At 35.7% G+C, this 26,830-nt stretch overlaps 1 protein-coding gene across 1 annotated transcript in view; it reads left to right on the top strand.

The window, feature by feature from the left end:
• The window catches only part of LOC149562055 (uncharacterized), a 142,622-nt gene that overhangs the window by 57,816 nt on the left and 57,976 nt on the right, over positions 1 to 26,830 (top strand). The window contains exons 7-9 of the mRNA XM_089825596.1: positions 1,551 to 1,711; positions 7,027 to 7,151; positions 7,261 to 7,363. Coding sequence (XP_089681722.1) covers positions 1,551 to 1,711; positions 7,027 to 7,151; positions 7,261 to 7,363 — 389 coding nt within the window. The remainder of the gene's footprint in view (positions 1 to 1,550; positions 1,712 to 7,026; positions 7,152 to 7,260; positions 7,364 to 26,830) is intronic.

Genomic DNA, 26,830 nt, shown 5'->3' with positions numbered 1-26,830 from the left:
TGGATTCAAGCAAAAAAAAAATTCCTATTTGGGTTCGTGGGTGGGTTCACGAGTATATATATATATATATATATATATATATATATGCAAAAGAATACGAGAAACTTGCATAATTGCAAAACTTAGTCATTTCATATTATGAATATATGTTGCTTGATCATTGTTCAATGCCAAATGTCAAAGATAGACATTAAATACCCGCTCATTAGTCTATGTTCATGATTGTAAAGGAAATCATACATTGAATTACTAAATTGCAAAATGAAATTTCAAAACATAGAGTAGTTCATGAAATAATAAAATTTGAAACATAATGATAAATGGCAAGTGTTTAATAGTTTATCAATGATCATATTATCAAATGCCCTTCAAGGGTCAAATGGGTCATCAAATAATGAGAGATCAATGCCTTCATCCTTGGCTGCAACTATATCTAGATCCTCATCATTGGAACAAACACTCTCTACAACCTTCTCCTAAAACTTGCAAAATGGGCACACCAAAATGAGAGATTAGGTGAGTGAAATGTTTTATATTAGGCTCCTTTTAGGGTTACATAATTTAAAAAAAAAAAAATAAATTTTTTTTATGTTGTTTTATTTCATTTTTTGTAACTTACTGCGGTGGGTTCGCCCAGGTTCTTGCCAGCAAGGACCCGGATGGACCCACAGTCCAAAATACGGACCCAGCCTGGATCCACAGCGAACCCGGACACGAATCTAGACCCGAATCCTGGCTGCAAGGTGCGTACCCGGTAACGTAGAAAATACACATTTGACATCTCTTATTTTGTCTATATTATATATATTCTCCAGTGCAGATGATAAGGAGATCACCTTTGGAAATATAGTTGTCTGAGAAACACAACACCCAACACTCTTGACCGCTGACATTAAAGGCCTTTGTTGGGACCTGTTTAAGTGTCGTATTTATATAATACAGCTTTTCTTTCTCTTGAGTAAATTGATTATGAAGACATTTTTGCCTATGACCACAATGGAATCAACAATAGTTTCTCCTTGTAACCTGCATCAAATCTATTTCTTGATGATTATTTTTTGGCAACCCAGTGTCAGATAACTGACCATGCTTGTGACAGATAGCCAAGTTGAAATCCATTAATTTGGACCACCTTCCTATTGAAAATTAATTCCATCAATAGCTTTTGCAGAATTGCAACTTTTCACTTTAATTGAGACTTAGGGTTAATAGTTAGAATTGTGCAAAGACTAGAATTTGGTGATGAACTTTAAGATTAATCTTGATGCTAATAGTAGCCATAAGTTATGCCAGATCCTAGACCCTTAACTGTCAAAAAGTGTTGCACATGTGAGAAAGATTCATGTGGAATTCTTTCATAGAAGTACAATATTTGTCAGCAGTATAGTACTTTCATTGTGTGTTCAAATTCTTTGTAAAGGTTTTTGTATTAAGGGTCTAATGCTGAGGTAGTGGCCTCTTACTGGAAATTTATCAGCTTGATTTCATTGTAATGGCATGCATTATAAGAGACAGAATTACTCTCACATTAGCTTCTTCTGATGGTGCAGTACACAAGTAGGCTCAGCTCCAATTGTTGCAGTTGGGTGGCATCCTATGCTGCAATTTCTAATTACACTCTCCAAGGATGGCTCTTTACATGTGTGGAGGACTCATGTCATAATCAACTCAAGCAAGCCACCCATGCGTGGTAACTTCTTTGAAGCTGGTGGTAAGTTGGATGATGATGCTTCTCTCCTTTCAAGATTTTCAACATTGCTCAAGTTTTGATTATTTTTGGAGGTATATTCTGTATCCTTATTGGAAGCTTTGAAACAGAGAAGGGTCTTAAGAAAGTTACCAATTAATTGACAATATTTATTTGAGTGTGATATAGGGGCAAAATAAATTTTATCAAAAAAGCCACAATTTATTAATTTTTGAACAAGTTTGATCGTGAACCTTTATACTGTGTTTATTGTTGCTCCTGCACCCTTGCTGCATTCATAGTCCCTATTACGTGAGCCCTGTGTGTGTTCTATCCTCCATGCCTGAACTCTTGAATTGCCCCCTCTGCTCTATGAACACTTTTTCTCTTACAAAGCCCTATCCATGCATGATGCAATGTCAGTCCAGCTTAATCATATGCCTTCATAAGATTTAACTTAAGGATGATACCTTCCTTTTTGTGTAAATGGAGAACTTCAAGAATAGAAATAATACTAAAAAATGAGTCAACCATGCATGAGGCTACCTTGTTGGACTTAAATCAGTTTTGTTGCAGCCTTAGTGCATGATTTTTTCAAAAATTCAAAAATTAGCAATGGCTTGCATGGGGATTAAAAAAATAAAACAGAACTCAATTCTTTTAACACCCTTTGGCTACCTGAAAACTCTCTTGGGGCAATAGTTTCATCTTCACCAACAATGTCCCAATACATTTCAAAGGAAAAATTAGGGAATCCATCCAGGCCAAGGGCATTGCTACCCTCGAAGGAGAAGAAAACAACCTTGATGTTTGTCAATCGAGTTTGAGACCTCCTTATAAATGGCTTGTTGGCTTGACAAGTCAGTGTCATTATTAGTAGACAAAATGCTGGTGAAGAATCACACAACTTTGCTTCTTATTTTATTTTCCTCTTTAGTGTGGATTCCAATTTCCAACCGTCTAGATCTTTTTGATTCTACTAAAAGATCTATGCTCAAGTGGAAGAAATTTGTGTTTCAGTCTCCTTTTCAATCTGCATTGGTCTAAAACATTGCCTCCAAAACTCCTCTTCTTTTGATATAAGAGAATGTAGCTCCTTTATAGGCTCCTCTATTATGTTTTCAACATAGGGTCTTGATTCATTCATTGGACTTATTCTTTCCTCAAAAAAGGTTTTCCTAAAGTAGGTCATGTTCCAGTGTCTAGTATTATTCTTTACATTGTTTAGCTTTTTTCTGTCCTATATATGGTAGAACATTTCATATTGATGTTATAACAATTCATGATTTTGCTTTTAGGATCCAGGTGATGAATCCACATTTTCTCGAATGTGAAGTGGAATCTTTTTCTCTTACCTAATTTCTCCAAATATAATATGATAGGGAAGTGATTTGAAGTTTGAACCCATTGTGACAAGGGTAGACATGGAACAACAATAAAAGGATAACCAGTTAGGTGAAATAAAGGCCTGATCCAGCCTTTTACCTGGATGAGAGAAGGGTGAAGTTGCTAGTTTGACTGGGTGAAGTTTTGTCTCTCTTTGTACAAATCCACCAATAAAAAAACCCACCATCTTTGTTATCCAAGAAGATTTGAAGTCCTCCTCTCGTCTCATTATTTTTCAAAGGAGCATTGAAATCTCCCATAACATGCCAGCTAATACCTTTGAATATAATTATGCTATTCTAAAGTTTTTGTCATGCTTATAGTATTAGGGGCATAGATATTAAAAGTGATCCGACACATTTTCTCTTTTATTATTAAAGAGAATGTCAAAATGGTTAGAATCATTGTGCATCTTACTACTCTCTTGCAAAGCTAGGTTCAAAAAAGTATCAATAATTCTAGAGGCTTCATTAACATCACACCCAAGACATCTACCATCTTTGGAAAATTTGTCTTTGTTCTGAACAGTCTTTCCACAAGCATTTTAGTTTCCATGATAAGCATTAAGCCTAATTTATGTTGTTGAGCAAGATTAGTTACAAGGTCATGTTTTTGAGATTATTCAGCCCTATGACATTCCATGAAATGATTTTCATTTTTTAAGTTTAGGGGTTCTCAGTTAGCACATGTGCATGGTGTTTCTAGCTATTGTTAGCTATATCCTTTTTGACATCCCTTTTCCTTGCATCTTTGATTGATAATCTTCCTAAAATTTTAGAGTCCACATCATATTCTACCGAGTTTCTGTTCTTACTCTGCATTATAGACTTGGTATCCACCATTTTTTTCTTGTTCTTTTTCTCCTCTGAATGGGAATCAAGGATGCTTGATAGAGGCCATTGCCTTATCTTTCTTGTCTACCGCCTAGAGGGCCCACCTTATCTATAAATTTACTAATAACCTCAGTCGCTTCCTTGTTTAACTCATTACTGATTGGAGATTCCTCCTAATTCAGGCCCTCACAAATAACCTCATTCTTCTCTTCCTATGAGTTGCCTTGTCTTGTCCATTTTTGTTGAATTGGATTACTTAAATCAATGTCTTTGTATAATTCCTCATGTTTTTTAAAATCAAGATGGTCTTGGGACATTTTCTTCATTCCCCTCTAACTCTGACACATTCACATTAATCATTTTCAAATTATTAGTATCTTCTTTACCAAATGCATAGGGTTCTTCCATCTTGTTGATTATTTTGGATTATTGCTCCATCAATGATATGATCTTGCCATCTTCCTGTATTCTGCTTGCCCGTACTACTTTGTTGACCATTATCCATCTCCAAACCTTGCTTTCTTTTTGTGATGGACACTGTTTAGCCCAATGACACTTCCCTTACACCTAAAGCAAGGGTAAGGTGAAGATTCAAACTCCAATATTTGTTTCCACAACCCAAGGTTGGAATCTGTAGATATCGGGGAGGGTAGCACCATTTTCTGATCAATATACTCACATACGGTTGTATAAGCAAGCATTTCCTTAGAGATAGTGACTATGCCATTGTTGAGCATTCAGCTGAATGCACAAGCAATTCCTTTGAATACCTCTTCACTCTTCGCTTCCATGGGAAGCCATGGTACCTTGACTTATATCTGAGGAGAATAAGAAGCATCTGGTGATGGGGTAACTCAATATTCCTTCTTTCGAGAGCTAGGGAAGATTTCAATAAGAACCATGGAACCCTTGCTAGAATATTGCTTAGGTGCTCTTCACAAGAAAAGAGAAAGAAAACCTTTCGACATAGCTACAACATCTGGCTGCCCTTTGATATGCCTTTTCCTAGAGGCATGCGATTCAACTAACTCAATGTTTGGTCTAGGTCCCATAGCTTTTCTATTTCAATATGTTTGAGATTTAGAGATGTCTAGATATCAACGTGGACAACCCTATCGAATTTGGATCAACTTGGTCCTTGAGCCTCACTATCTATATGATGTTTGACCTTTATCTGAGTATTCTGCATGGATAGTGTTGATGCCACTTCCTTGACCTGAAAGTATTTCTGCAATTCCATTGATTCCCATTGAAAGGCATGCTCTCTTCCATATAACCTTGCTGGTTACCAGTTATCTTGGTCGTTCCCCATTGTCCACGCCTTCTTGAAGAAATCGATCTATAGGGTTTCTCTACTGTGGATTTAGGTCTGAAGATTGATACTAATCTGTCCCATCTGCATATCTGCCTTTTTGCCTTTTATGTTCTGCCTTCCTACCTTATCATGTTCCTCAATGTTGTGGCTTTTTTTGAAATGTGCACCATTCTTCTGCAATAGTGCAATACAGGAGCAACATGTGAGGAACTTGATAGTAAGCTATCAATTAAAAACCAAGAGTCCCTCCAAAAAGCTTCAAAGCATTTTCAAGTTGAAAACCAATAAGTTTAATTTCTTGAAGCAACAAGAAATTTTCCTTAGACAAATTGCTACAGCTCTAACTCCCATTATATCAATCAGATAAAGGATTACAATGCAATCCTAGCTGTAGAGAGAGAACATCAGGAATTTTAAATCTATTGTTATTAGAAGACCTTAATATATATTTCCTATTATATTCAAACTTGTTTCGTTTCATTTACAAGGTTAGAAGGCTATTGGTTGTTATACAGCTTATTAAAACATTTGGATGTGTTTTTCCTCAATTTCCTTACCAGTTTGTTGATCGGAGTCCCCTTTTTCAATTTAATTTTTATCATTTTACCATCATCTTCATTTTTGTCCCTCGTTTCCACATTTCTCTTCTGAATTTGAGTATCTTCCCGAAATAGGGGATTAACACAATCAAGAACAAGTTTTTTCCTTTTAGATTTTTTCATGTGTTTGTGGTCACACCAGTATGTGGGGCAGCATTTTTTCGCTGGAACATCAACTTTGGGGCCAACAGAATTTAGACTCATCAGAATCATAATATATTCTTCATTCACTTCAATATTTTTCACATTGTTAGGAATTTCATCTCTGTTGTCATCTATAAATCTTTGCTAATCATGTCAATGTTTATCATCAGAAACCACATTATTTGTTCAGGTTACTGGTAAAATTACATTTTGTTATTTTTATTGTCATATTAGTAGTTCCTCACCATTATAAACTTTGTAAAAATCTTTGAAGAGTTTGTCAAAAAGTTATCCTATTTAATCTGTACTTCAATTGGACAATGGAAGAGACACCTACCTTTTTGATATAAGCCATTTATTCGCTGATGGTAATTCAGGCTCTTGCATTTGTGCTACTTATCATTTAAGAGGAGTAGAACACTCTGGAATTGTTGTAACACTAACATTCTATATTGTCTGTTACAAACTTTCCTAGGTTTGATGTGATGCAATTGTGTAGATTTGAATGCTTGATTGGTAAAATTCACCATAACTCTTATGCAAATGATATTTAAAATAGTTAAGCTTGTGAGAAATTTTGTTCTTGGGCTGAAATGCTGATTATTTTGTGTGGATATTAAAAACAGTTAAGCTTGTGAGAAATTTTGTTCTTGGAATATTCCCTTTATTTTTTTCCCTAGCAGAAGTTTCCACAGTTGTTACTCAGAACCTGGAGTTTTTTAGCCCTATCATTTTTCATTGTAACCAACTGTATAACAACTTTAGTGAGTCACTTAAATGACACAGTTTCTTTCTCTCTCTCCTTTTCTATTTGGCTTGGAAAACAAATAAATTTTCTTGTGATGATTACAAATAAAAAAATGTTTTTTCATGCTTTCGAACTCCAAGTAAATAAATCCTTTTTAAGACCTTACCATTTTTATAACTACGTGATGTTTAACTTTTTAGCCCTTTATATTCACTATTACAAAAATTGAATGGGTACAGCAGGACTGTGTTTGCTCTGTACATTTCTTTGGTGGAATGCTGATTTGTTGTATGTATGTTTTTTAATTAATGCAGGAATTGAATCTTTGGACATTGCTAAGATACTTTCTCAGCAAGGTGGAGAGACAGTGTATCCACTTCCACGTCTCAAGGATTTTCTTCTTCATCCTAAGTTGAATTTAGCTACAGTCCTCTTCTTGGTTAGTATGAGTTGAATTTGTTGACAAAATTTACTTGGTTAGTGTTTGAGCACTTTCCAGCAGCTCTTGTTGTGATGAAATCTTAAAGTTTCATTGAATTCTGTGATAGAATGACACAATAGGAGATGATATAAAACTCAGAGGTGTTTCTTTTTCCCGGGAAGCAAGGAAACAACTTTTTGCAGTTCTGCAAAGTGCAAGAGGATCGCCAGGTATGTAGCTGTTAATTGAAAAACTGATTGTGAACATGGATTTGGACATGAGCCAGTCGAAATCTCTAAGGGAAGTCTTTTATATGGTCAAATAAAATTAGTTACAACTTATATACAGTTTTCTTTTTACTTGTGTTTTTCGGAAGAGAATTTATCTCATGCATCCAGCAGTGTATGATAGTCTTACTCATGTGAAAGTTTTTGTAACTATATTATCTGTAGTTGTACTAAGAGAGTGAGCTCAAAATATTTCTGGAATTGCCTTTAATGCTCCTATGAGTTTTATTCTATTGTTGTGTAGATGTTTGGTGCTTGCTTCCTTTCAAACTTGACTATTAACTATGCACATTTCCTATTCTTGTATGCAATCTGGGGTTCTTATTTTTATATAACTTTTGATAAAATGAATAAGCCACTTTTGAAAAATTGAATTGTTTGTTTCAATGGCATCAATATTTTTGTGTGGCTATTTTGAAACATATTGTGTCTTTTCTGTGAACAATTGTCAATTTATGTGCAAATTTATGGAACTCTACAGTTTGAGAAATACATTTGAAGAGTTCTCTTTAAAAAAGAAAATCAAACTGCATCATTCCAATGAAATCATCATGATCACCATCTAGTTTTGGTCTATTCTCATCTTGTCTTGGTGCCCAATGCAATCACTAACTGCTGGAATTATTATCTTTATTGGGCCAACCCATGGGACATTTACTTGTTCATTCCAATTGCAAAAGCTGACTGGCCACCTTGGCAAGATTAAATTAAAATATTCTCGAAGCTGGTTGCCCTCATTGAGGAAATTAATAATTAAAATAAATGTTTTATCTTGGCCGACCCTTCTTGGAAGAATTGCCACTTTTGGAGGATGATGCCTCTTGGGTGAAGAGGCACTAGGAGTGTATAAATGAATTTGTGTGGAGGGGAAATAAAGTAGCAATAAATCAAAGAAAATTCTTACAGATTTATTGCAGACTTTCAAGAAGATATATGACAGATTTGTAGCTGACTTGCAAGGATATTTGTAGCAGATGTATGAGCAGATTTTATCAAGGAGATTCACATGATTATCATGCTTTGAAGAAGCAATAATGAAGAGGCCAAATGTTTTGTTCATTTTGAGATTGGTGACTCCTAATAGATGAGTTTGGTGTCTCTTGCTAAGGCAGTGCTTAGTGGTGCAGATTGGCGTCTCTAGTGGGTTGGTGCCTACCTATATCTGTGAAGAGAAATTTAGTGTTGACTGGATTCAAAAAGCAGATCCATGTAGTCTTTCTCTATGGTTTTCCCCCAAAAGGGTTTCCACAACAATCTTGTGTTTGTTAATAGATCTTGTGTGATTGTGATTTTCATAGTTATTGAATTTTTAATAAGTTCTAGATTGTCTTATCTGATTCTCCCACCCCATTTATCAACATGGGGGGTTTTGTTATGAGGGAATAGATTGTTACGTTAAGTTTTGTTACACCAACTTCTCATTGGATTTCTAAAATGAGACTTCCGCTGCCTATGTTTAAGTGAACACTAGATTTAATGGGAGAAATTAAAATAATATGGGATACTTTTCTTGCCATTGTAAATGGTTGTGCTTTTAATCTCTGTTGACCTAGTTTGATTGCTAATGGAGTTAATGTAATTTATTTCTTTTTTTTTTCAATTCATAGATCAATACTTTTTGGACTGAAATTTTCTTGATTCCTAGTCAGGGATAACATGCTCAAGTATGTTAGATGAATTTTGTTTCTTCATTTAATATATTTAAATTATTGATGACACTTCAGGTCTATTGGAGGAGTATACTTTGTTTGGATAATATCTTAATTAGTTTTCAGACTTTAAGAACTTTTAAATATCTTTGGCAAGAATGGCATGCGTTCTCTTAGGATTTTTGATTTGTGTGACTGGAATTTTTCATGATGAATTGGTAGCCAATGTGGTTATGAGGCAAAGAATACAACTTATATGTTGAGGGTCAGTGGTGATCCTAAGTTCTATTTGAGTGTTTTCACAATTTGTAGTCTTCGTTTTGCCGAATCTCTAGCTCAATGAAATCTACTATCAGAATAAATCAAATCCATGAATGAAATTTCATCATAATCATAAAGTGCTTTGAAAGGAGTCATACATGTAGACAATAATCAATAATGATATCTTGCCAAAACAGATTAATAAATCTGTTGTCCTTGTCGTGCACAATGTTTCTTGGCAACCCATGTAATTTTAATATCTCTCTAAAGAACAAATCAGCCAACTATAGAGCTTTGTATTGTGAATATATTATATGAAAGTGAGCATATTTAATGGCTCTATCCACAACCATGGAGCTGCAATCCTTGCTTTGCACTTTTGGAACATTGGTGATGATATCCATGGAGATTTTGTCCCATTCCTGATTTGGAATGGGTAAGCATCACAACAAACCAGCGGGGAAAACATGTTTTACTTTGTTTTATTGACAAGCTTAACACTCATATAAAAAATCATTATAAAAATTTCTTTTTTAAAAATGTTTTTTAGTCATCCCATTCCCTAGCTGTGTGATCGATTTCACGTGCCGATTAAGGCAATTTTTGCATGAATCAGCGATTCATTCGATTTTTGACCCAAAAACTGCCGTTTTGACTCATTGACTCACTAGAAATCACCCAACATTGGTCGGATCGCGAAATCCGAAAATTGCCTGAATTGCGGCGATTCTCATTACTCTGCCTTAAAGTCATTTCATTATCTGACTTTGCAAGCTTAGCATGAGAGATGACCTTATATCAGGAGAGGATTGAGTGTTTGGTGTTTCTCTTTGACACATGAAATATTTGATTCTATTTGTTGTAGTGGAGAAAAAATCGCATCAACAGATAGTAAGAATGTGCTCTAGGTAATTACATATAATGCGAAAGATTATATGGGTGCAATTTCTTATTTGAGGGCCAATATGACCACCTTTTTCGGCTACCATGCATTGTGCACTCCCTAAACTTGATGATGCAACAAATTGACACTCATATAGATTTTGTGAAACAAATATACCAAGAGGGGGAGGAAATCCATATGTTTGTGACAAACTACCAAATGTCACAATCGATATTCAGATCTTTCTTCAAATTGGAGTTCTTGAAGGTAAATCGTAATTACTAAATTTAATTTATTCTTTAATTTTAATAAATTTATGTCATGTTCAATTATCAAATTAAATATAAATTTGCTTAATATTTATTGACATATTGTTTTTAACTACTTAGGTTGCTGAGATTTGATTTGCATCTCGTACTATTGTTATGAGACGACTTCTCAAGGTGCAAGAGGCATTGAGCCAAATGGTTACTTCCAACAAATGGGGTGTATGGAAGGCTTCACATTCAAAGAGGGCCCAAAAGGTCAAGATTTTGGTCTTGGATGACAATTGATGGGCTTGTGTATAATATATTATGGATTTTTCTGAAGCTATCATGACGATGCTCCAATTTGCTCATACAAATTCACCTTATTTGGGGGATGCCTATGATAGCATGAACACGATGGTAGAGAAGGTTGGAATACAAACACATGAGAATGACCTCATAGAATATGAAACCTTATGCAATAAGGTGGAAACAATCATTCATCATTGTTGGGAAAAGATGACCACCCCATTGCACCTCCTTGCATATGCCCTATCTTTGAGGTACACAACAATGAAGTACTTACTATGCCAGATAGAGTAACACCATATAGAGATGACGAAGTTGCTAATGGGTGCAAGAAAGCTTTTCAAAGTGTCTTCCAGATGAATAAGTACACAAAAAAGTTAGGAATTTTTTTGGCTTCTTTGCCTTGGGAAGAAATCATAGTCCAATAGCAATAGCGGACCAATACGACATGTAACCTATCACATGGTGGTACCTCTACAATCAACCATTTAAGTATCTAGAACCTCTTGCAATCAAGATCCTCTCACAAGTAAGTTATTTTATTTTTTCTTACCACTTGCATTTCTACAGTTTAGTACTTAACATTTTTGAATTTGCTTTGCATTTTAATTTTTAATTTTGTGAACATTGTCTATGTTACAAGTTCTTTTGTCGCCGAATGGGATTTGAGTACATACTCCTTTACCCATTCAGTGAAGTGTAATGGGCTGGGGTAAAGAAAAAGATGAAGATTTGATTTACATTCATATCACCTTGCGTCTTTAATTATGTGAGGTTCCAGACTACAAGGATGGGTAGTGAAGCTTTGGGATGTAGCCCTTGAGTTTGCCAACTTGGATGCAACCATTGAGGATCTTACCAGACTCATTACAAATTATGATGATGATGATAACATACTGACACATGGTGCATCTGGTACAAGTGGTACTGGTTTGGGTTCAAATGAGTTTGAACTTGCAGCAGCTGAGCCTGAAGATGAAGATTTATTTTGAGAATCTTTATGTTTCTGATTAGTGAATCATATGACTAGCAATCTCTTGCCATTTCTTCTATTTTTCTTGTTCTAGATGCATTTTTAAAATTTTGCCAAATAGGTGACAGCTCTGGGGATGTTTCCTAAATTTCCCTGCAGCTAAAATCTCAGGTTGATGTGAATGACAGGAACTCCCTAGAGAACAGATCCTTATTAACAAAGGTTTACATATTTTGTGCCAAATTGAAATTTGTTATTTTAACCCTATAATTTGGATTTTTTGACTTTTAAAATCTATCTTGTTTGTACATATGAACTTTTGGGAATTAGTGATCACGAGTTTAATTTTGTATAACAAATATTATAATCTTTGTAGTTGTATGTGATAATAATGTGAGTTGTCAAAACAGCTCATTATATTTAGGAGAGTTGTTATAGGAGGTTTCGTATATAATAGGATATGGATATCCTATAAATATGTAGCTTACATTTGAATGAGGTGGAAGCAAATATATTTTGTGTCTAATTTTTCTTGCTTCTGTTTACTCTTCCCATATTTTTTATATTGTATCAGTTCATTCTCATCTTGTGCATGTGTAAATGGAATCAAGGAAAAATATTTGATTAAAAGATTGTGAGTAATTTGTGGCGCCATTTTATATTTTAATGGCAATTTTATTTAAAATTGTGTTTCTTTTATGCTAGTTTAAGATAGTCTCAATAAAACTGCAATATCTTTGTCATTCTTAATGAAATTTAAAAATTCTATGTGATTTTGAAAGCCAACGAAGTGTACAAGAAAATCCAGAAACAGTTTATAGATATATTTAATGATGAGTGAGCAGTTTGAAGTAGAAATCAATGGCTGCAAATTATGACGTGATAATTGATATTGAAGGTCACCAGTTTTATTATGTTTTGGGTTGAAGCTACAAGCCTTGAGAATTCTTGTCTTATATTCTTCCTACATTTGGTAGGTTTATATTTATTGCTGGAGCAAATCTCATTGTGGTCGCTGCAACAATATTCTTTTCTTTCTCGTTCAAGTCGGCCTTCATTTCAGTTTGTATTCCTGATAGGTACAGGTGGCCAGAGTTTGAGGATGATATAGTATGAATAGCCTTCAAATTGTTCTAATAGACTTAGCAGCAACCCCTTGGTTGAGAAGGATTAATTTCTTGGTATTCAATTGCATTGCTTTGGCTTGAAAATAGAGCAGATAGATGTCCTCAGCAGGAGGATTCTTTTGTAAAGAAAATATTCTATCTATTGAATATCTATTCATTTCCTGGTGAAAGCCTCTACAGCCCAAAGTTTGTTCAAAACAAACAGATTGCACATGTTGAGGAAGGTGCCAATTATAGTGGCAGCTACAAATTTGAGTGGATAAGATCAATTTGGTTTATGAAGAGATTTTGAGGTGAATTCGGCCACCAAAAGGTAGTGACCATTGTAATAAGTGGTGTTCAATTTTTTTGTTACTGCTTGGTGACATGCTATAGTAATGGAGAAAGTACAAGCTAGATCTATCAATGAGATTTAAACACCTGAGATTGATCGACTGCAAAGCATGGAAGTCCAAGTTGGATAGAAATGGTTGTGTTATAATCTTAACGTGAGTAATAACTTTAATAGAAGCGTACATGCATCCACTAGAAACATTTCCACTATGAAATGCCCCCAAGGACAACACTTGAAGGGAAATAAACACATGACATAGAGAGTACAAAAGGGATCTACTAACTTTGGAGTTAGTATGATCATATGATAATATGTAATATTATATCAAGTATGAAATGCCATCGTTCACCAAAGAAAGTAGAACTACAACACAATGGAGAAAAAACACGAAAAACATACGAAGAAGAGCCTTTTTGGGCCGACAACATGAAGACCAAAACGAATCAATGCTACCATGTCGCAAGCATCCAAGTAGACTACACAAGGGCAAATGCACGAACAATAACACATATACAACATAACATGTAATGACATATAGAAGAAGAGAGATACAAATGGAAGAATGTGTATGACGTGTTTGATTACTTTATCATCTTGTGCTAATGTAGCAATAGGAATTGTCTTAAGCAATCTAGACAAAACATATAACAAAGGGCACACTACGGGGGAACACAACACAAACACACAAAAATTACCATGGTAGAGAAGTCCACTTCAAGCATTCCTTGGTCCCCCCATATTAGTGTATATCATTAGGAAAAGGTGGGAAACTTGCAAGAGGAAAAACATTTAACAGAGTAGGAACCACAACTAGATCCAAGCAAGGACTCTGGTTGGAGTCACTATGCTTGATACTAGGAGTAAGAATTGTTTAGAAAGCATGTTAGGTAACTCATAATCCGTAACAATAGTTTCATATTGATCATCATTAACATGTGCATTAGAATCAATATCATCATTGAGAGTATCTTCCATATCAAGATTAAGAGAATCTAAGATACAAACATAATCATGTTCTTCCATTTGCATGTTATTACCATGACTAACTTTCTCCAGGGGCTCAAGAGGATTTCCACTCAAAAGAACAATAAATGAGACAAACAAGAAGCAAACAAGGAGGCACATGTGGTAAGTTATAAATCTAAAGATGATGCATTGCTTTTTTCTTTAGAAAATGTTGATGATTGATGGGTTTTAGATTTAGGGGCTTCATTTCGTGCTACTCCCCATAGAGGTTATTTTTTTGATTATGTCCAAGGGGATTCTGGGCTAGGTTATTTAGGAGATAATGAACTTTGTCAGATTGTTGGAAAGGGGAAAATTAAGATTAGGTTGCAGAATGGGAACCATTGGCTACTACAAGAGGTAAGACATGTTTCAAGGATGAGTAGGAATTTAATTTTAGTAGGGCAATTGGGCGATGAGGGTTGCACAATTACTTTTAATGATAAAAATTGAAAGGTTTCAAAAGGTTTCTTAGTAGTTGCAAAAGGTGTGAAAGTAGGCACCTTGTATCTTTGTACATGTCATACTGTTCCTTCTACTTCAATTGTTTCAAAGAAAAATGAATGTTTAGGGACAGTTGTTGAAGTTGAACAGGGAGAACAAACAGTTGTTGTAGATTCTGAAACAACAGTATGACACAACAGACTTGGGCACATGAGTGAAAAAGTTATGAAATTACTTCATTCAAAGAAAGTTTTACTAGGTTTGAAATGTGTCAATATGGATTTTTGTGAAAGTTGTGTGTATGGAAAGAAAAAGAGAGTGAGTTTTGTGAAGAGTGGGAAGGAAAAGAAAAATGTGAAATTAGTGCTTGTGCATAGAGATGTATGAGGACCAACTCAAGTATCTTCCCTTGGTGGCTCTCATTATTATGTTATATTCATTGATGATGCAACTAGAAAAGTATCGGTTTATGTCTTTAACCAAAAATATTGTGTATTTGTAACTTTTATGAAATGAAAATGCTTGGTTGAAAATGAGACTAGTAAAAGGCTAAAATGTCTCAGATTTGATAATGGTGGTGAGTATTGCAGCACTGAGTTTGAAGATCATTGTTCCACTAATGCTATTCATAGGCAGAAAACTGTTCCAAGGACTCCATAGGAAAATGGAGTGGGTGAACGCATGAACAAGACAATAATGGAGTGTGCAAGGAGCATAGGGTTGCATGTTGGGCTTCCCTCAAACATGTGGGCTAAGGTTGTCAATACTATTGTATATTTAATCAATAGAGGTCCCTCTACTCCTTTGGGTTGTGGTATCCCAGAGGAAGCATGTACTGGTAAGAAGGTGATTTTTTCTTTTCTCAGAACCTTCTCTTGTGAAGCATTTGCATTTAGATTCTTAAAAAATAATTAAGCTAGAAAATGTGTATTTGTTGGATATGACATTGATGAATTTGGTTATAGGCTTTGAGAATTTGAAAATCATAAAATTGTAAGAAGCAGGGATGTCATGTCATATTTAATGAGAAAGTGTTGTACAAAGATTTGTTGTAGCAACATGAGAAGAAAGAAAATGATTATGTTTTGGTGGATGATACTCAAAAAGATGATGATCCAACAATCCCTCATGCTCCGCAACAACAACAAATACCACAAACCCTAATGAATGTTAGACGGTCGACAAGGCTAAGTAGACCTCTAAAAAGATTTTCTCCCTCTTTGTATTTTATTTTATTAACACATGTTGATGGAGTTGAATGTTATGGTGAAGCTGTGCATGTGGATACAAAGCTTTAGTTGGAGTTTGGAATGACATATGAAATAGACTCTTTGCTGAAAAATCAGACTTGGGATTTATGTAAGTTGCTTAAAAGGAGAACTTAGTGAATGAAGAAAAGTTTATATGGCTTAAAGCAAGCATCTCGGTAATGGTCTCTTAAATTTTATAGTTTTATGCATGAGCATGGATACACTAGGTGTCATTTAGACCATTGTGTTTATTTGAAGAGGTTAAATTACAAAAACTACGTTATTTTATGTTTATTTGTTGATGATACACTTGTAGTTGGGTCTAACATGGATCACATAAAGGGGTTGGAAGAGTGCATTCATTTGCTATGAAGGATTTGAGGGCAGCAAAACAAATCCTTGGTATTAAAATTTGTAGGGATAGGAAGAACTAAACTTGACATTATCTCGGTTTGATTATATTGAGAAGGTGTTTTAACGTTTCTCTATGGAGAACGCCAAAGTTCTCAGCACACCTTTGCCTGGTCATTTGAAATTGACTGAGGAGATGTGTCCAAAGACATAAGAAGAGAAGGCTAAAATGTCTAAGGTACCTTATGCTTCAGTTGTAGGAAGTTTAATGTATGCTATGGTATTCACTAGGCCAAATACTGCACATGCAATGAGAGTTATTAGCAGGTATATTAGTCATCCTAGGATTGAGCATTGGAATGCAGTCAAATGGATTCTTAGATATTTGAGAGGTACATCCAATAAATGTTAACATTTTAGGAGCTCTATTATTGATTTACAACGCTAAGTTGACTCAGATTTGACAGGGGATCTAGATACCAGGCGGAGTACTACATGATATGTCTTTGTTGTTTGTGGGACAACAGTGAGTTGGATTTCTCGATTACAAAAGGTGAATGCTTTATCCACTACAGAGGTAGAGAATGTTGCTGCTACAGAGGCAACCAAGGAGATGATATGGCTTCAATTCTTCATGGAAGAATGGGGACACCCATAGATGGACAATTATTTGTTTACTAATAGCTAGAGTGCCATTCATCTTGCGAAGAATTCTACTCTACATTCAAAGACAAAACACATAGAGTTGCGGTACCATTTTATTCGGTCAGTTTTGGATGATGGACAGTTAAAGATGGAAAAGATACATACAAATGATAATCTAACAGATATGTTTACAAAGGCAGTGACAAGGGAGAAGTTGAACTCCTCTCGAGCTTCAATTGGTCTTCTAGACTGAACAAAATAAAAGAAAAACAAAGTCCAGGGTGGTTTACCTTCCAGTGGGAGCTACAGGTTTAGTAGTGCTATGATTAGTCTCCAAGTGAGAGGTTATTGTTGTGGAGTCTGATCAGTCTCCAAGAGGGAGATTGTTGTTCTAACGAGCCTAATTAGACTTAGAGGTTAATTTTTTTCGCAATTTATTCGGTGTGGTTTCCCCTCAAATTTTACTACGGGGTTTCAGGGCAACGCCTCCATGCTCTAGGGGTCAAGGTGCAAGATCTTGGGGCAGTGCTCTAGGCGGGGGTCAAGGAGCAGCGTCCCTAAAGCTAAAAATGAATCTACTATTGTAAAAGGCATCGAGAGTTATATTTTTCTATTAGTTAGCTTATTTTAGCCCTAATTTTGTAAGCGACAAAAAGCTTGTATAAAATGGCTTAGGGTTAGGGATTTCAAGATGTATGATAAGATTGTGGCTTCTTGCAGCGGTATTGAGCTGTAAGGGATTACAAATTGTAATTAGGTTCCATTTACTGGATAATAAGAATATTGGACTTGTTGTTTGGTGAACGTAGCCCAGAGATTGGGTGTGTTCTTATTGCCAAAATATATTTGGGGCCTCCATGGTAATAAGCATTGTTCATCTCAGAAAGGAGCATGGATTCATAAAAAGTCTCAAAACTCCATTCAAGAAAATGTACTTGATGTATGACAATGATTTAAATTGCATAGAATTAATTAATGGCGCATTTGATATGAAGCCTAAGGCTGTATATAAGTAGCAAATATTGAGTAGTTAAGATCGTTTTCTGCAAATGTAATAACACTGCCTTCATGTTGGTGTGTTCGAAATGCAGATTTGAATGACTTATAAATATGAGAGGATGAGACATGTCTCATTAAGATACATGTCTCTATGGTAAATCATCATTAAATAATATATTAACAATAACATATATATAACTATATCTATATATATTATATATAATATAACCATATCTATCTATATAATATATATAAAATAATATTATATATATATATATATATATATATATATATATATATATATATATATATATATATAAGAGTATTTTCTAAATGATGATTTACCAATAACCACAAAAGATTTATCTCCAGGTCAATTCAATTCGATTGAAGTGACAACCTTAACACTCCCTCTTAGCCAGGGAGGATTGTTATAGAACACATTATACTCGCAAGTATATGGAGATATATCATCTCAATATGATATTCCTAAAATGACATATTTAAGGATATCAACATATATCCATCAACTTAGATGTTATCTTTCAATATAATTCAAAGTATGATTCAACAAGAAATGTCTGTCATATGATATTCATCATACTTATAGTCTTTTGGTATGTGCATTGGCATCAGATCCTTGATGCCTACCAAAAGAACATTTTATGTCTTGGAAAGATGTGTGTTATTTGATGTCTGACACTCCGGGACAACAATTGAACATAGTCTATCAAATAACAACCATGATCTCAAGGACAACCATTTAATATAGTCCATCATGACAAGTATCATGAATTTTGGCACACTCTGAGACATCAAGTTAATGTAGTATGTCATGATACGTTCATTATCATGATCTTTGACACATTCCGGGATAACAATTAGTCTATCATGATAATAAAACAAGAGCACATGTAATGCCCCCTTCTTTGCGCTAGCCCTAATGGCACCTAGTTGGTCTATCTTTCCATTCGAATAGGCTAACGACATGTGATTTAGGATCCCAGCCAGTCATAAGGGTTTTTGGTTTCAGTTGAGGAGATTTTAAATGGAAAATTCTTAGGTTAAAGTCATTTTATTTTATTGAGTTGAAATATAAAGTACTTAATTGTTTAAAGTCACTTTTATGACAAAATGATTTAAGTGACTAAAAGACGAAATAGTCTTTTATCCCACATTGTTAAGATGTTTGTATCTCTCCACACTTCATGGTTATAAAAGAAAGCATTTTGCATTGGGATTGTCACGATGAATATGATAAATATTAATATATTGCTACCAATGGTTGCTTTAGTGTGACTGATAACTCTGAGGACGAAACCCTCGAGTTATTTGAGGAAGTTGGACATCACCCCAACCCCTCATTCTGGGTCAACATATAATTTTAGGCAGAAATCGGCAAGTGGACAGTGAGATCGTCTTAGAATTGGAAGTAAGTTATCTATTTGATCATACAGTGGAATAGGAACTAATTGCTTCGGTTCTTTCCTCCATACTTTATGCACAATAGCTATTGCCGGCTAAGGAAGTGAGATAGCGGCCAGAATAGACTTTGCGGGTGTAGACAGTGTGAGTAGCTTCCCACGGGAATCAGAAGGTGTCCTACAACAGAATACGGGGGTTGTCTACTGCAGTCATAGTTTGAGCCTTCAATCACGTTTTCAACATATACTCGGCCATCTTTCTCCTGTCACTGTTGAAGATTGTTTGTGGAAAGATGTGTAGCCTGCGGGTTGTAGATTAACAAGGTGTTGGAGTCGCACCAATTGCAGTAGGAGTCACAGAGCATAAGTACACACGGTAGCAGTCATCTTAGTTCCCACTTCAAAGATAGAGGGGTACAGGTTGTTGATTACAATTGGAAATGCAGCCTGCGACAGAGTACATTTTCCAAACCCACGTGGATAGTCACCTACGACGGTTAACTCCAGGATACCAGTAGCTTGCGGTAGGCTCTCATACCATGTCACATTGACAATTTACCTTCAACAGCTGACTCTAGGTTCATTATTTCGTGTTTGTATTGTAAGACTATAAACAAGTCCTGCAAGTAAAGATATTTAATTTACTCCATTATTCTTGCTATACTTTCAGTTAGTTTTTGTAAACAAGATTAATCTATTATCATTGTTCCAAGCATTGCTGTTGTAATTGAGTTCCCCATTATTCAAATCTTATTAGACTTTGGCATGCATTACTAGAATTGGTTGATTTCAGTGGCTCCATAGTTTAATACAGAGATTGTACACCAACTATTTGACAAAATTCCATCAGCACACGTTTAAACTTTCTGGTTAGATTAGGCAAGGATTATTACAGCACAAGAACAACGAATGTAGTATCATTAATGTCATGAATCGATGAGAGGAACTATTGCAACATATATATTAATGTATACGGCCCGATCAGGGCATGATCATAAAGTATTGAATAGCATGAGATATTAGTATGTGTAGTAAATCAATCATAAACATATATGTATTTACATATGCATGTATATATACGTAATGTATGTTCCATATACTGATCTCAGATCTGACCGAAGCTATTACTAACATTCTCTCTTAGCAAGGGAGGATATGATCAATTTCTTAATCTCAGTAATCTCATATTTGAGTTTGCATAAAAAATGCTTATACACAATTATATCCCTTTACGAATATATACTCTTTGATTTCCGACACATTTCGGGACACGAACATAGTCGATCAGATAGTCAGTCTTGATCTCATGATTTCCGGCTCAATCCAGGACCATCATGATTTACTTATTGTCATGACTTTTGACACAGTCCAAGACAAGTTAATGTAGTCTATCATGACAATGGATCAAGAATACATCACAACCACCACAGTATCATGATTTTCGGCTCATTCTAGGACGACAATTTAATGTAGTCGATCATGATACATTTTGTTAACACGATTACTTACACATTCTAGGACAACATATTCAATCAAATAGTTAGTCTTGATCTCATGATTTTCGGCCCAATCTAGGACCATCATGATTTACTTATTGTCATGACTTCTAGCACAGTCTGGGACAACAAATTAATGTAGTCTATTATGACATTGGATCAAGAATACATCACAAACACCACAGTATCATGATTTCTGGCTCATTTTGGGACAACAATTTAATGTAGTTGATCATAATACATTTTGTTAACATGATTATTGACACATTCTAGGACAACTAAATGAAATCTATCATGATAACATGGTCAAGCTATTGCTAAGATTGTCACCTTACAATAGCAACCTCACACATATATCAAATGAAAGATCATCACCTTTCATGACATAAATCATAGCAACATCATGTAGTAACTCACATGATATCTATCATGAACCAAGTTAGATGGTGGACCCACCATAGCTGCTCCTAGAGGGTGGAACAAGGATTTTAACCTCAAACATCTCTCTCAAGAAATTTCACTTGAAACTTTTTCTTTCGTAGAGAACTCACTAACAAGAAGTTGCGCCTTGTAATTCTTCCTTTGAACAAAAGATACTAGGATGTCAATTCCTCTAGTTACTCCCTTAGAAGTTCTCTTCGCCTAAGGATGTTTGTCGGACTCCCTCTGAATCTAATATCAATCTTTTGACTTTTTGGTGATAAATCATTATTTCCTCATGATGTACATAGTGATAGGCCCATCAAAGTCACGCACACGTATTTTGAGTATCAATCTTTTGAACTCCTACGATTTTGAAAAAATGCTAGACTCCCTCTTAATATAGAAGGATACTCAATCTCAATCATCAAGGGTATTTGCTTCAAGACCCTCACTTTATCCATCTTCATCATTAGTGTCTTTGGAGCTACTATTGTAAGATTGAGTCTGCACAATTTTCGTAGCATGTGTACTGGCCTTCTTTTCCTACAAGAACATCCTTAGACATAAAAGAAAAGATCAAGGCAAATAACTCTTCTAGTATGTCTAGAATTACAAATAGAAGAGAGACTATAATGAGTAGATAAATATACAAGATAAAAATACTTATCTGCCCATGAAGATCCATAGACATTAAATCAGAAATTGCCTTCTTAAATTATTGCAGAATGGAACATCTCCCTTCTAAAGATGGTTCAAGTGGGAATGCAACATTGATTATTATGCTGACTATTATTCCCCCCACAATGTAAAACTCTTATATCATTGACCCATAAGATCCATTTCAGTCTTGTATCTCATCTTAAGTAGAATAATGATGATGATTATCATACCAAATGTGTACAAAAGTCGCATTCATGATAAACCCGACGACATTCAACTTTCCTTCTTTAATACTTGCAACATTATCACGTATAACTTTGTGCCAAGAAAGTATGCATCTTCAATATCCATATAAAATGCACCATATTACAACAATTATTACAGACTCGATTACATTTTGTCACACTAGATCTAAACTTCCCCTTTTTTTTCTTTTTTAAGGGCTTGAGTTGTACTATAATCTTTAATATTTCAAGCTAAGCTCCTTGTATATGTTAGTGGACTAAGCACATTATATCTCGTGTTCTCTCATTCTTTTGATGGTGTGACTCTTTCTTGGTTTATCTCTCTCCCTACGAGCCAGTCGATTTGTCATATCAGTTTACCAACTATCATACACTTCAATTGGTCTAAATAGTTGCCATCCTTTTATATATAGATATAGGTCACGAGGCTCTCATTATATGTCGGTGTACTCTTTTCTTCTTATGCAGATTTTTGTAGAAATCTTTTATACTTCTCACTTGTTTCTGATTATGATGTTTGCTGTGGCAGACATATAAGTTTAAGTCATCTCCTTATTTCCCAACTACATAACTCTTCCTCCCTTGTCATTGGGTAGCATTGATTGATAATGTGACTCATGTCCTCCTCAATATCCATACACCATGTGCAGATTACTTTGTAAGTTATAATTAATCGAATGCATTCAAGCTATGCAGATGTAAATATTGTATCCACTGCAGAGTTACTATTACTAGGTTCTATAATTAGTGCTTTCTCTCTTTGGTAATGCTAGGCAATTGAAATTCTTCTCCTTCCAATGTTCATTATTCATAATGGTCTTTGCCTTGATGGTAGTTGAGGCTACACGATTGCATGATTGCCAACTCTGTGATGTTTTCCATTATATCTTCACATGCTATATGTTCTCTAATATTTATGGTTTTATCACTTGTATCGTGAGTTAAATTTTCTACAGATACCATGTGAAAAGCTTGGGATCCAGAAATGAGGGCGCGAAAGGTTCTTCATTTGAAGAGCACATAAAACAATTAGAATCATCCACACATCATCTGCGCGTGTATTAGGTCCATGTTTGGACCCTCGTCTTCGCACATGCATCCCCACACACATCCGTAGGAAGACGCAGGGAACCAGAAAGCAACAGGAAACTGGGTCGGACCCATAGACAGCAACAGGGCATTAGGAAAAAGCAAGCCAATCAAGAGCATCAGGGCATCATGGGTAACAAAACCCTTTTATTATATTGGCATCGAGATATCAACCGGTAAGTCCAAGTGCCCCACACAACAATCACTTTCTTACCCATTGCCTTCCCCAAAATTGCTTTGTTGATTCCATATCATACATGAGCATGCACAAAACTTCTACATTAAAATGTGTCACTAACTAAACAAAACGCAAAAACCATAAAGAATCTTTAATAAGACACCAGTGATAATGATATGGTTCTCAAGGAAGGAATAAATGGGGGAATCACAGAAGCACCAGTAGGGTTTCAAATTGATGAGAAGATACTTGCACAAGTCTCATCGATCGATCAACCAAAGATAAGGGAGGCACAGTGAGAACTAGATGGGTTCACCGGGCACAATAGAGGATCTAACAGTAACAGTGTGACAGGGAATCAGATGGTCAGTGCACCCGTAACAACAGAACAACAAATAAGTTTAGGGGAGGCTGCTGAACACGATGACATGTCGTGTAACAAAGGCACGGTTTTGACACACGGGGATAGTTTAATACAAAACAACATCATAAAGTGGAATCAAGGGAGCTTCCTCATTCTTCCAGGACCCACAACTGGACACATGAGTTCGTTCGGTCTTGGAAGAACAAATGACAATCTACCCACAAACATTTTGAGCTTTCCACAAGTCAGTGGACCACCTACAGGAGGAAACTACATTTACGTGAATGCCAAACAGTATAAAAGAATAATCAGACGAAGAAAGATACGAAAGATTAAATATGCAAAAAGAGGGAGGCTCGCAGCTTTACTTCCGAAACCGATAGCACATGCCCTAGACAGTACAAAGGCAGGGGAACAGAGTTTGAGGCCAACTGAAATCTCTGAAACAATTATGCGGTTTAATGATATCAAAGGTAAAGGGAAGACAGATAATTCTCAGGCAATGGACATAGTGGAGGATGGGCTGTCAAATAATTACAGCCCCACGAGGGCACCCATGATGTGGTACCTGGACATCTTTGTGAACGACTTTGTAGCTATGAAGGAGAGGGTGTGGGCACTTGAAGAGAGGAGCCAAATAGAAAGTATGACAATGAAAAGAGTCAACAAAGATAATTGAAAACTAGCAATGGAGGTCAAGTCACTTAGAGAGCAAATTCAAAAATTGCAATTTAATATGGAAAAAGGAGAGTATCAATTAATATTGTTAAGGAAAGAAGTAGGGGAAAAGAGGACAACAACAAGTATCACGGGAGGAGGGGCTAAGGAAGGAGACAAAAACCCAAAAATGAAAAATATACAAGATGCCATGCCCAATATGGAAATAAAAGAGAATCAACTTAGAGAGCAAATTGAAGATGTTAGATCATGGGCTAATATGGTAAAGGGGCCAACAAACACTTCTATTGACAACATAGAAAAAAAAGTTCGGAGGCAGATTAGAGAGGAAAAAGAAAGAAGTGAGAAAGCAACAAATATCGTCATCAAAGGGCTACGAGACTATGGAGAACATGAAAACGCAACAAATCTAGTTAAAGATTTCTATAAAGACCAATTAGACTGGCATGGAACAACCACAAGTATAGAGAATTAGAAAATGGATAAGAGGAGGCAAGGACAGACATGTTAGAGTGACAATGAGGAATACAAGGGACAAAAACAACATCTAAAGTAGTAGGAAATTTCTCAGAGGCACATACATATATCTTGATGATGACCTCACCTTAACTCAGCAGGAAGAAAGAATGAAGGAATGGGAAAAAGTGAAAACAGCAAGAGAAAACGACAAATGGGCATGGCTACAAAATGGTAAAGCCCAAATCAGTGACAAAATCACACACAATAAATAGGAAATCGGGCCTACCCAGGAACATATAACTATAGTCAGTTGGAACTGTAGAGGTTATCCTTGGAGAAGAGGACCTGGGTTAGGGTCGATAGCTAAAAATAATGACATCATTATTCTTACCGAGACCCATGAACATGATGGATGTAGAGTTCCAGATTTTGAGGGGTATAAGAAGGTATCATTGTGGAATGAGAAGATAGAAAATGGTTAGGGGCATGGAGGCATCACCGTTCTAATTAAAGAAACTTGGAGCAAATTTATAAATTTGGACAAAGAAGATGTAAACAAGCAGCATATATGGATAAAAATAACAGAGAATCAGATTTCTACAATGGTGGTTGTCTGCTACTTCGCCCCAAAAGGCTCAAAAATGTATAAAAAACATAGATTGGATCGAGAAGACCCGTTCGCTGTACTCAAAAAAGACATAGCAGCCTTTAGCTCTCTAGGGAAAATAATGATAATAGGTGATTTCAATGCTAGAACAACAAACAACCAAACTCTCAATCTCAAGGAGAGTTACAAAGAAAGCAGAGACCCAGTTTGGCTAGAAGAAGAAGGGACACAAAAATGGGAAAGATCATTACAGGATCGCACGGGAAAAGTTAATCATTTTGGGGCTGAATTACTAGGCTTATGCTGCCTATATGGAAAAGTGGCCTAAATCAGGTGGAATCACATGCAAAAGGCACAATGGGCAAAGTATTGTAGATTATGTCATATGCTCGCAAGACCATGTCGCAAAGATAATTAATTTTGAGATAGAGTATTGCCCCATGGAGCTAAAATCTGACCATAACCCTATCTTGATAAGGGTAGCCACTCACTTTAAAGATCAACATATTGTCTCAAAACCTTTACAGAAGAGGAAGATGATTCCGACCGGCAAAGTTTTAATGACACAAGAAAACCATAATATTTTTCGAGACTCTCTTTTGCGGCTATCTAGGGTTCAGGAAAAGCATCTCAAGTCTGATAAACAACATTCCATGGACAAGGATAATCTTTTTCTTTCTATCATTAAAGCCTTGGAGGAGTGTAAAAGATCTAAGGCCACAAGAGAAGCCAAGAACACTTTTTCGGCCAATCCGTGGTTTGATGAGGAGTGCAAAATGGCAAAAAGGAATTGGAAAAAGAACATGAACAGAGAAAGTAGAAAGGAATATGGTCAATTGATTAAAAAGAAGAAAGAGGAGTATGTGAACATGAGAAGAATCGAGTTGATTAATCTTGGTAAAAGATGCCCCATAAAGTTTTGGAAAGAGCTTCAGCAGAGAAAAACACAGATAGAGAACAACTCACGGGAACCAAATGGTTGGAATATGCCAAGACCCTTTACGAGTGTGATTTAGGAGAACATAGAACCATGGTAACCGAGACTACAAGTGAGTTATTTAGTCAAAAGGATATTATTCAAGGCATCAGGAGGTTAGCTATTGGTAAAGCGCAAGATATAGATGGGCTACAAGCTGAATGCTTAAAATGGGGTGCTGAAACTCTAACACCACACATCACTAAGCTTTTCAACAGTGTCAATAAGAAGGCTTCCCTATAAATTGGACAAGTGTGGTGATCCCACTCCACAAAAGCGGAGATATAAACAACCCTTCTAATTACCAAACCATCATGATCAATCCACTGTTCG

Source organism: Cupressus sempervirens, chromosome 4, assembly GCF_028749045.1.
Source record: "Cupressus sempervirens isolate cs-2001-9-10 chromosome 4, ASM2874904v1, whole genome shotgun sequence".
NCBI lineage: Eukaryota > Viridiplantae > Streptophyta > Pinopsida > Cupressales > Cupressaceae > Cupressus > Cupressus sempervirens.
This window is presented reverse-complemented; position numbering and strand designations above follow the sequence as displayed.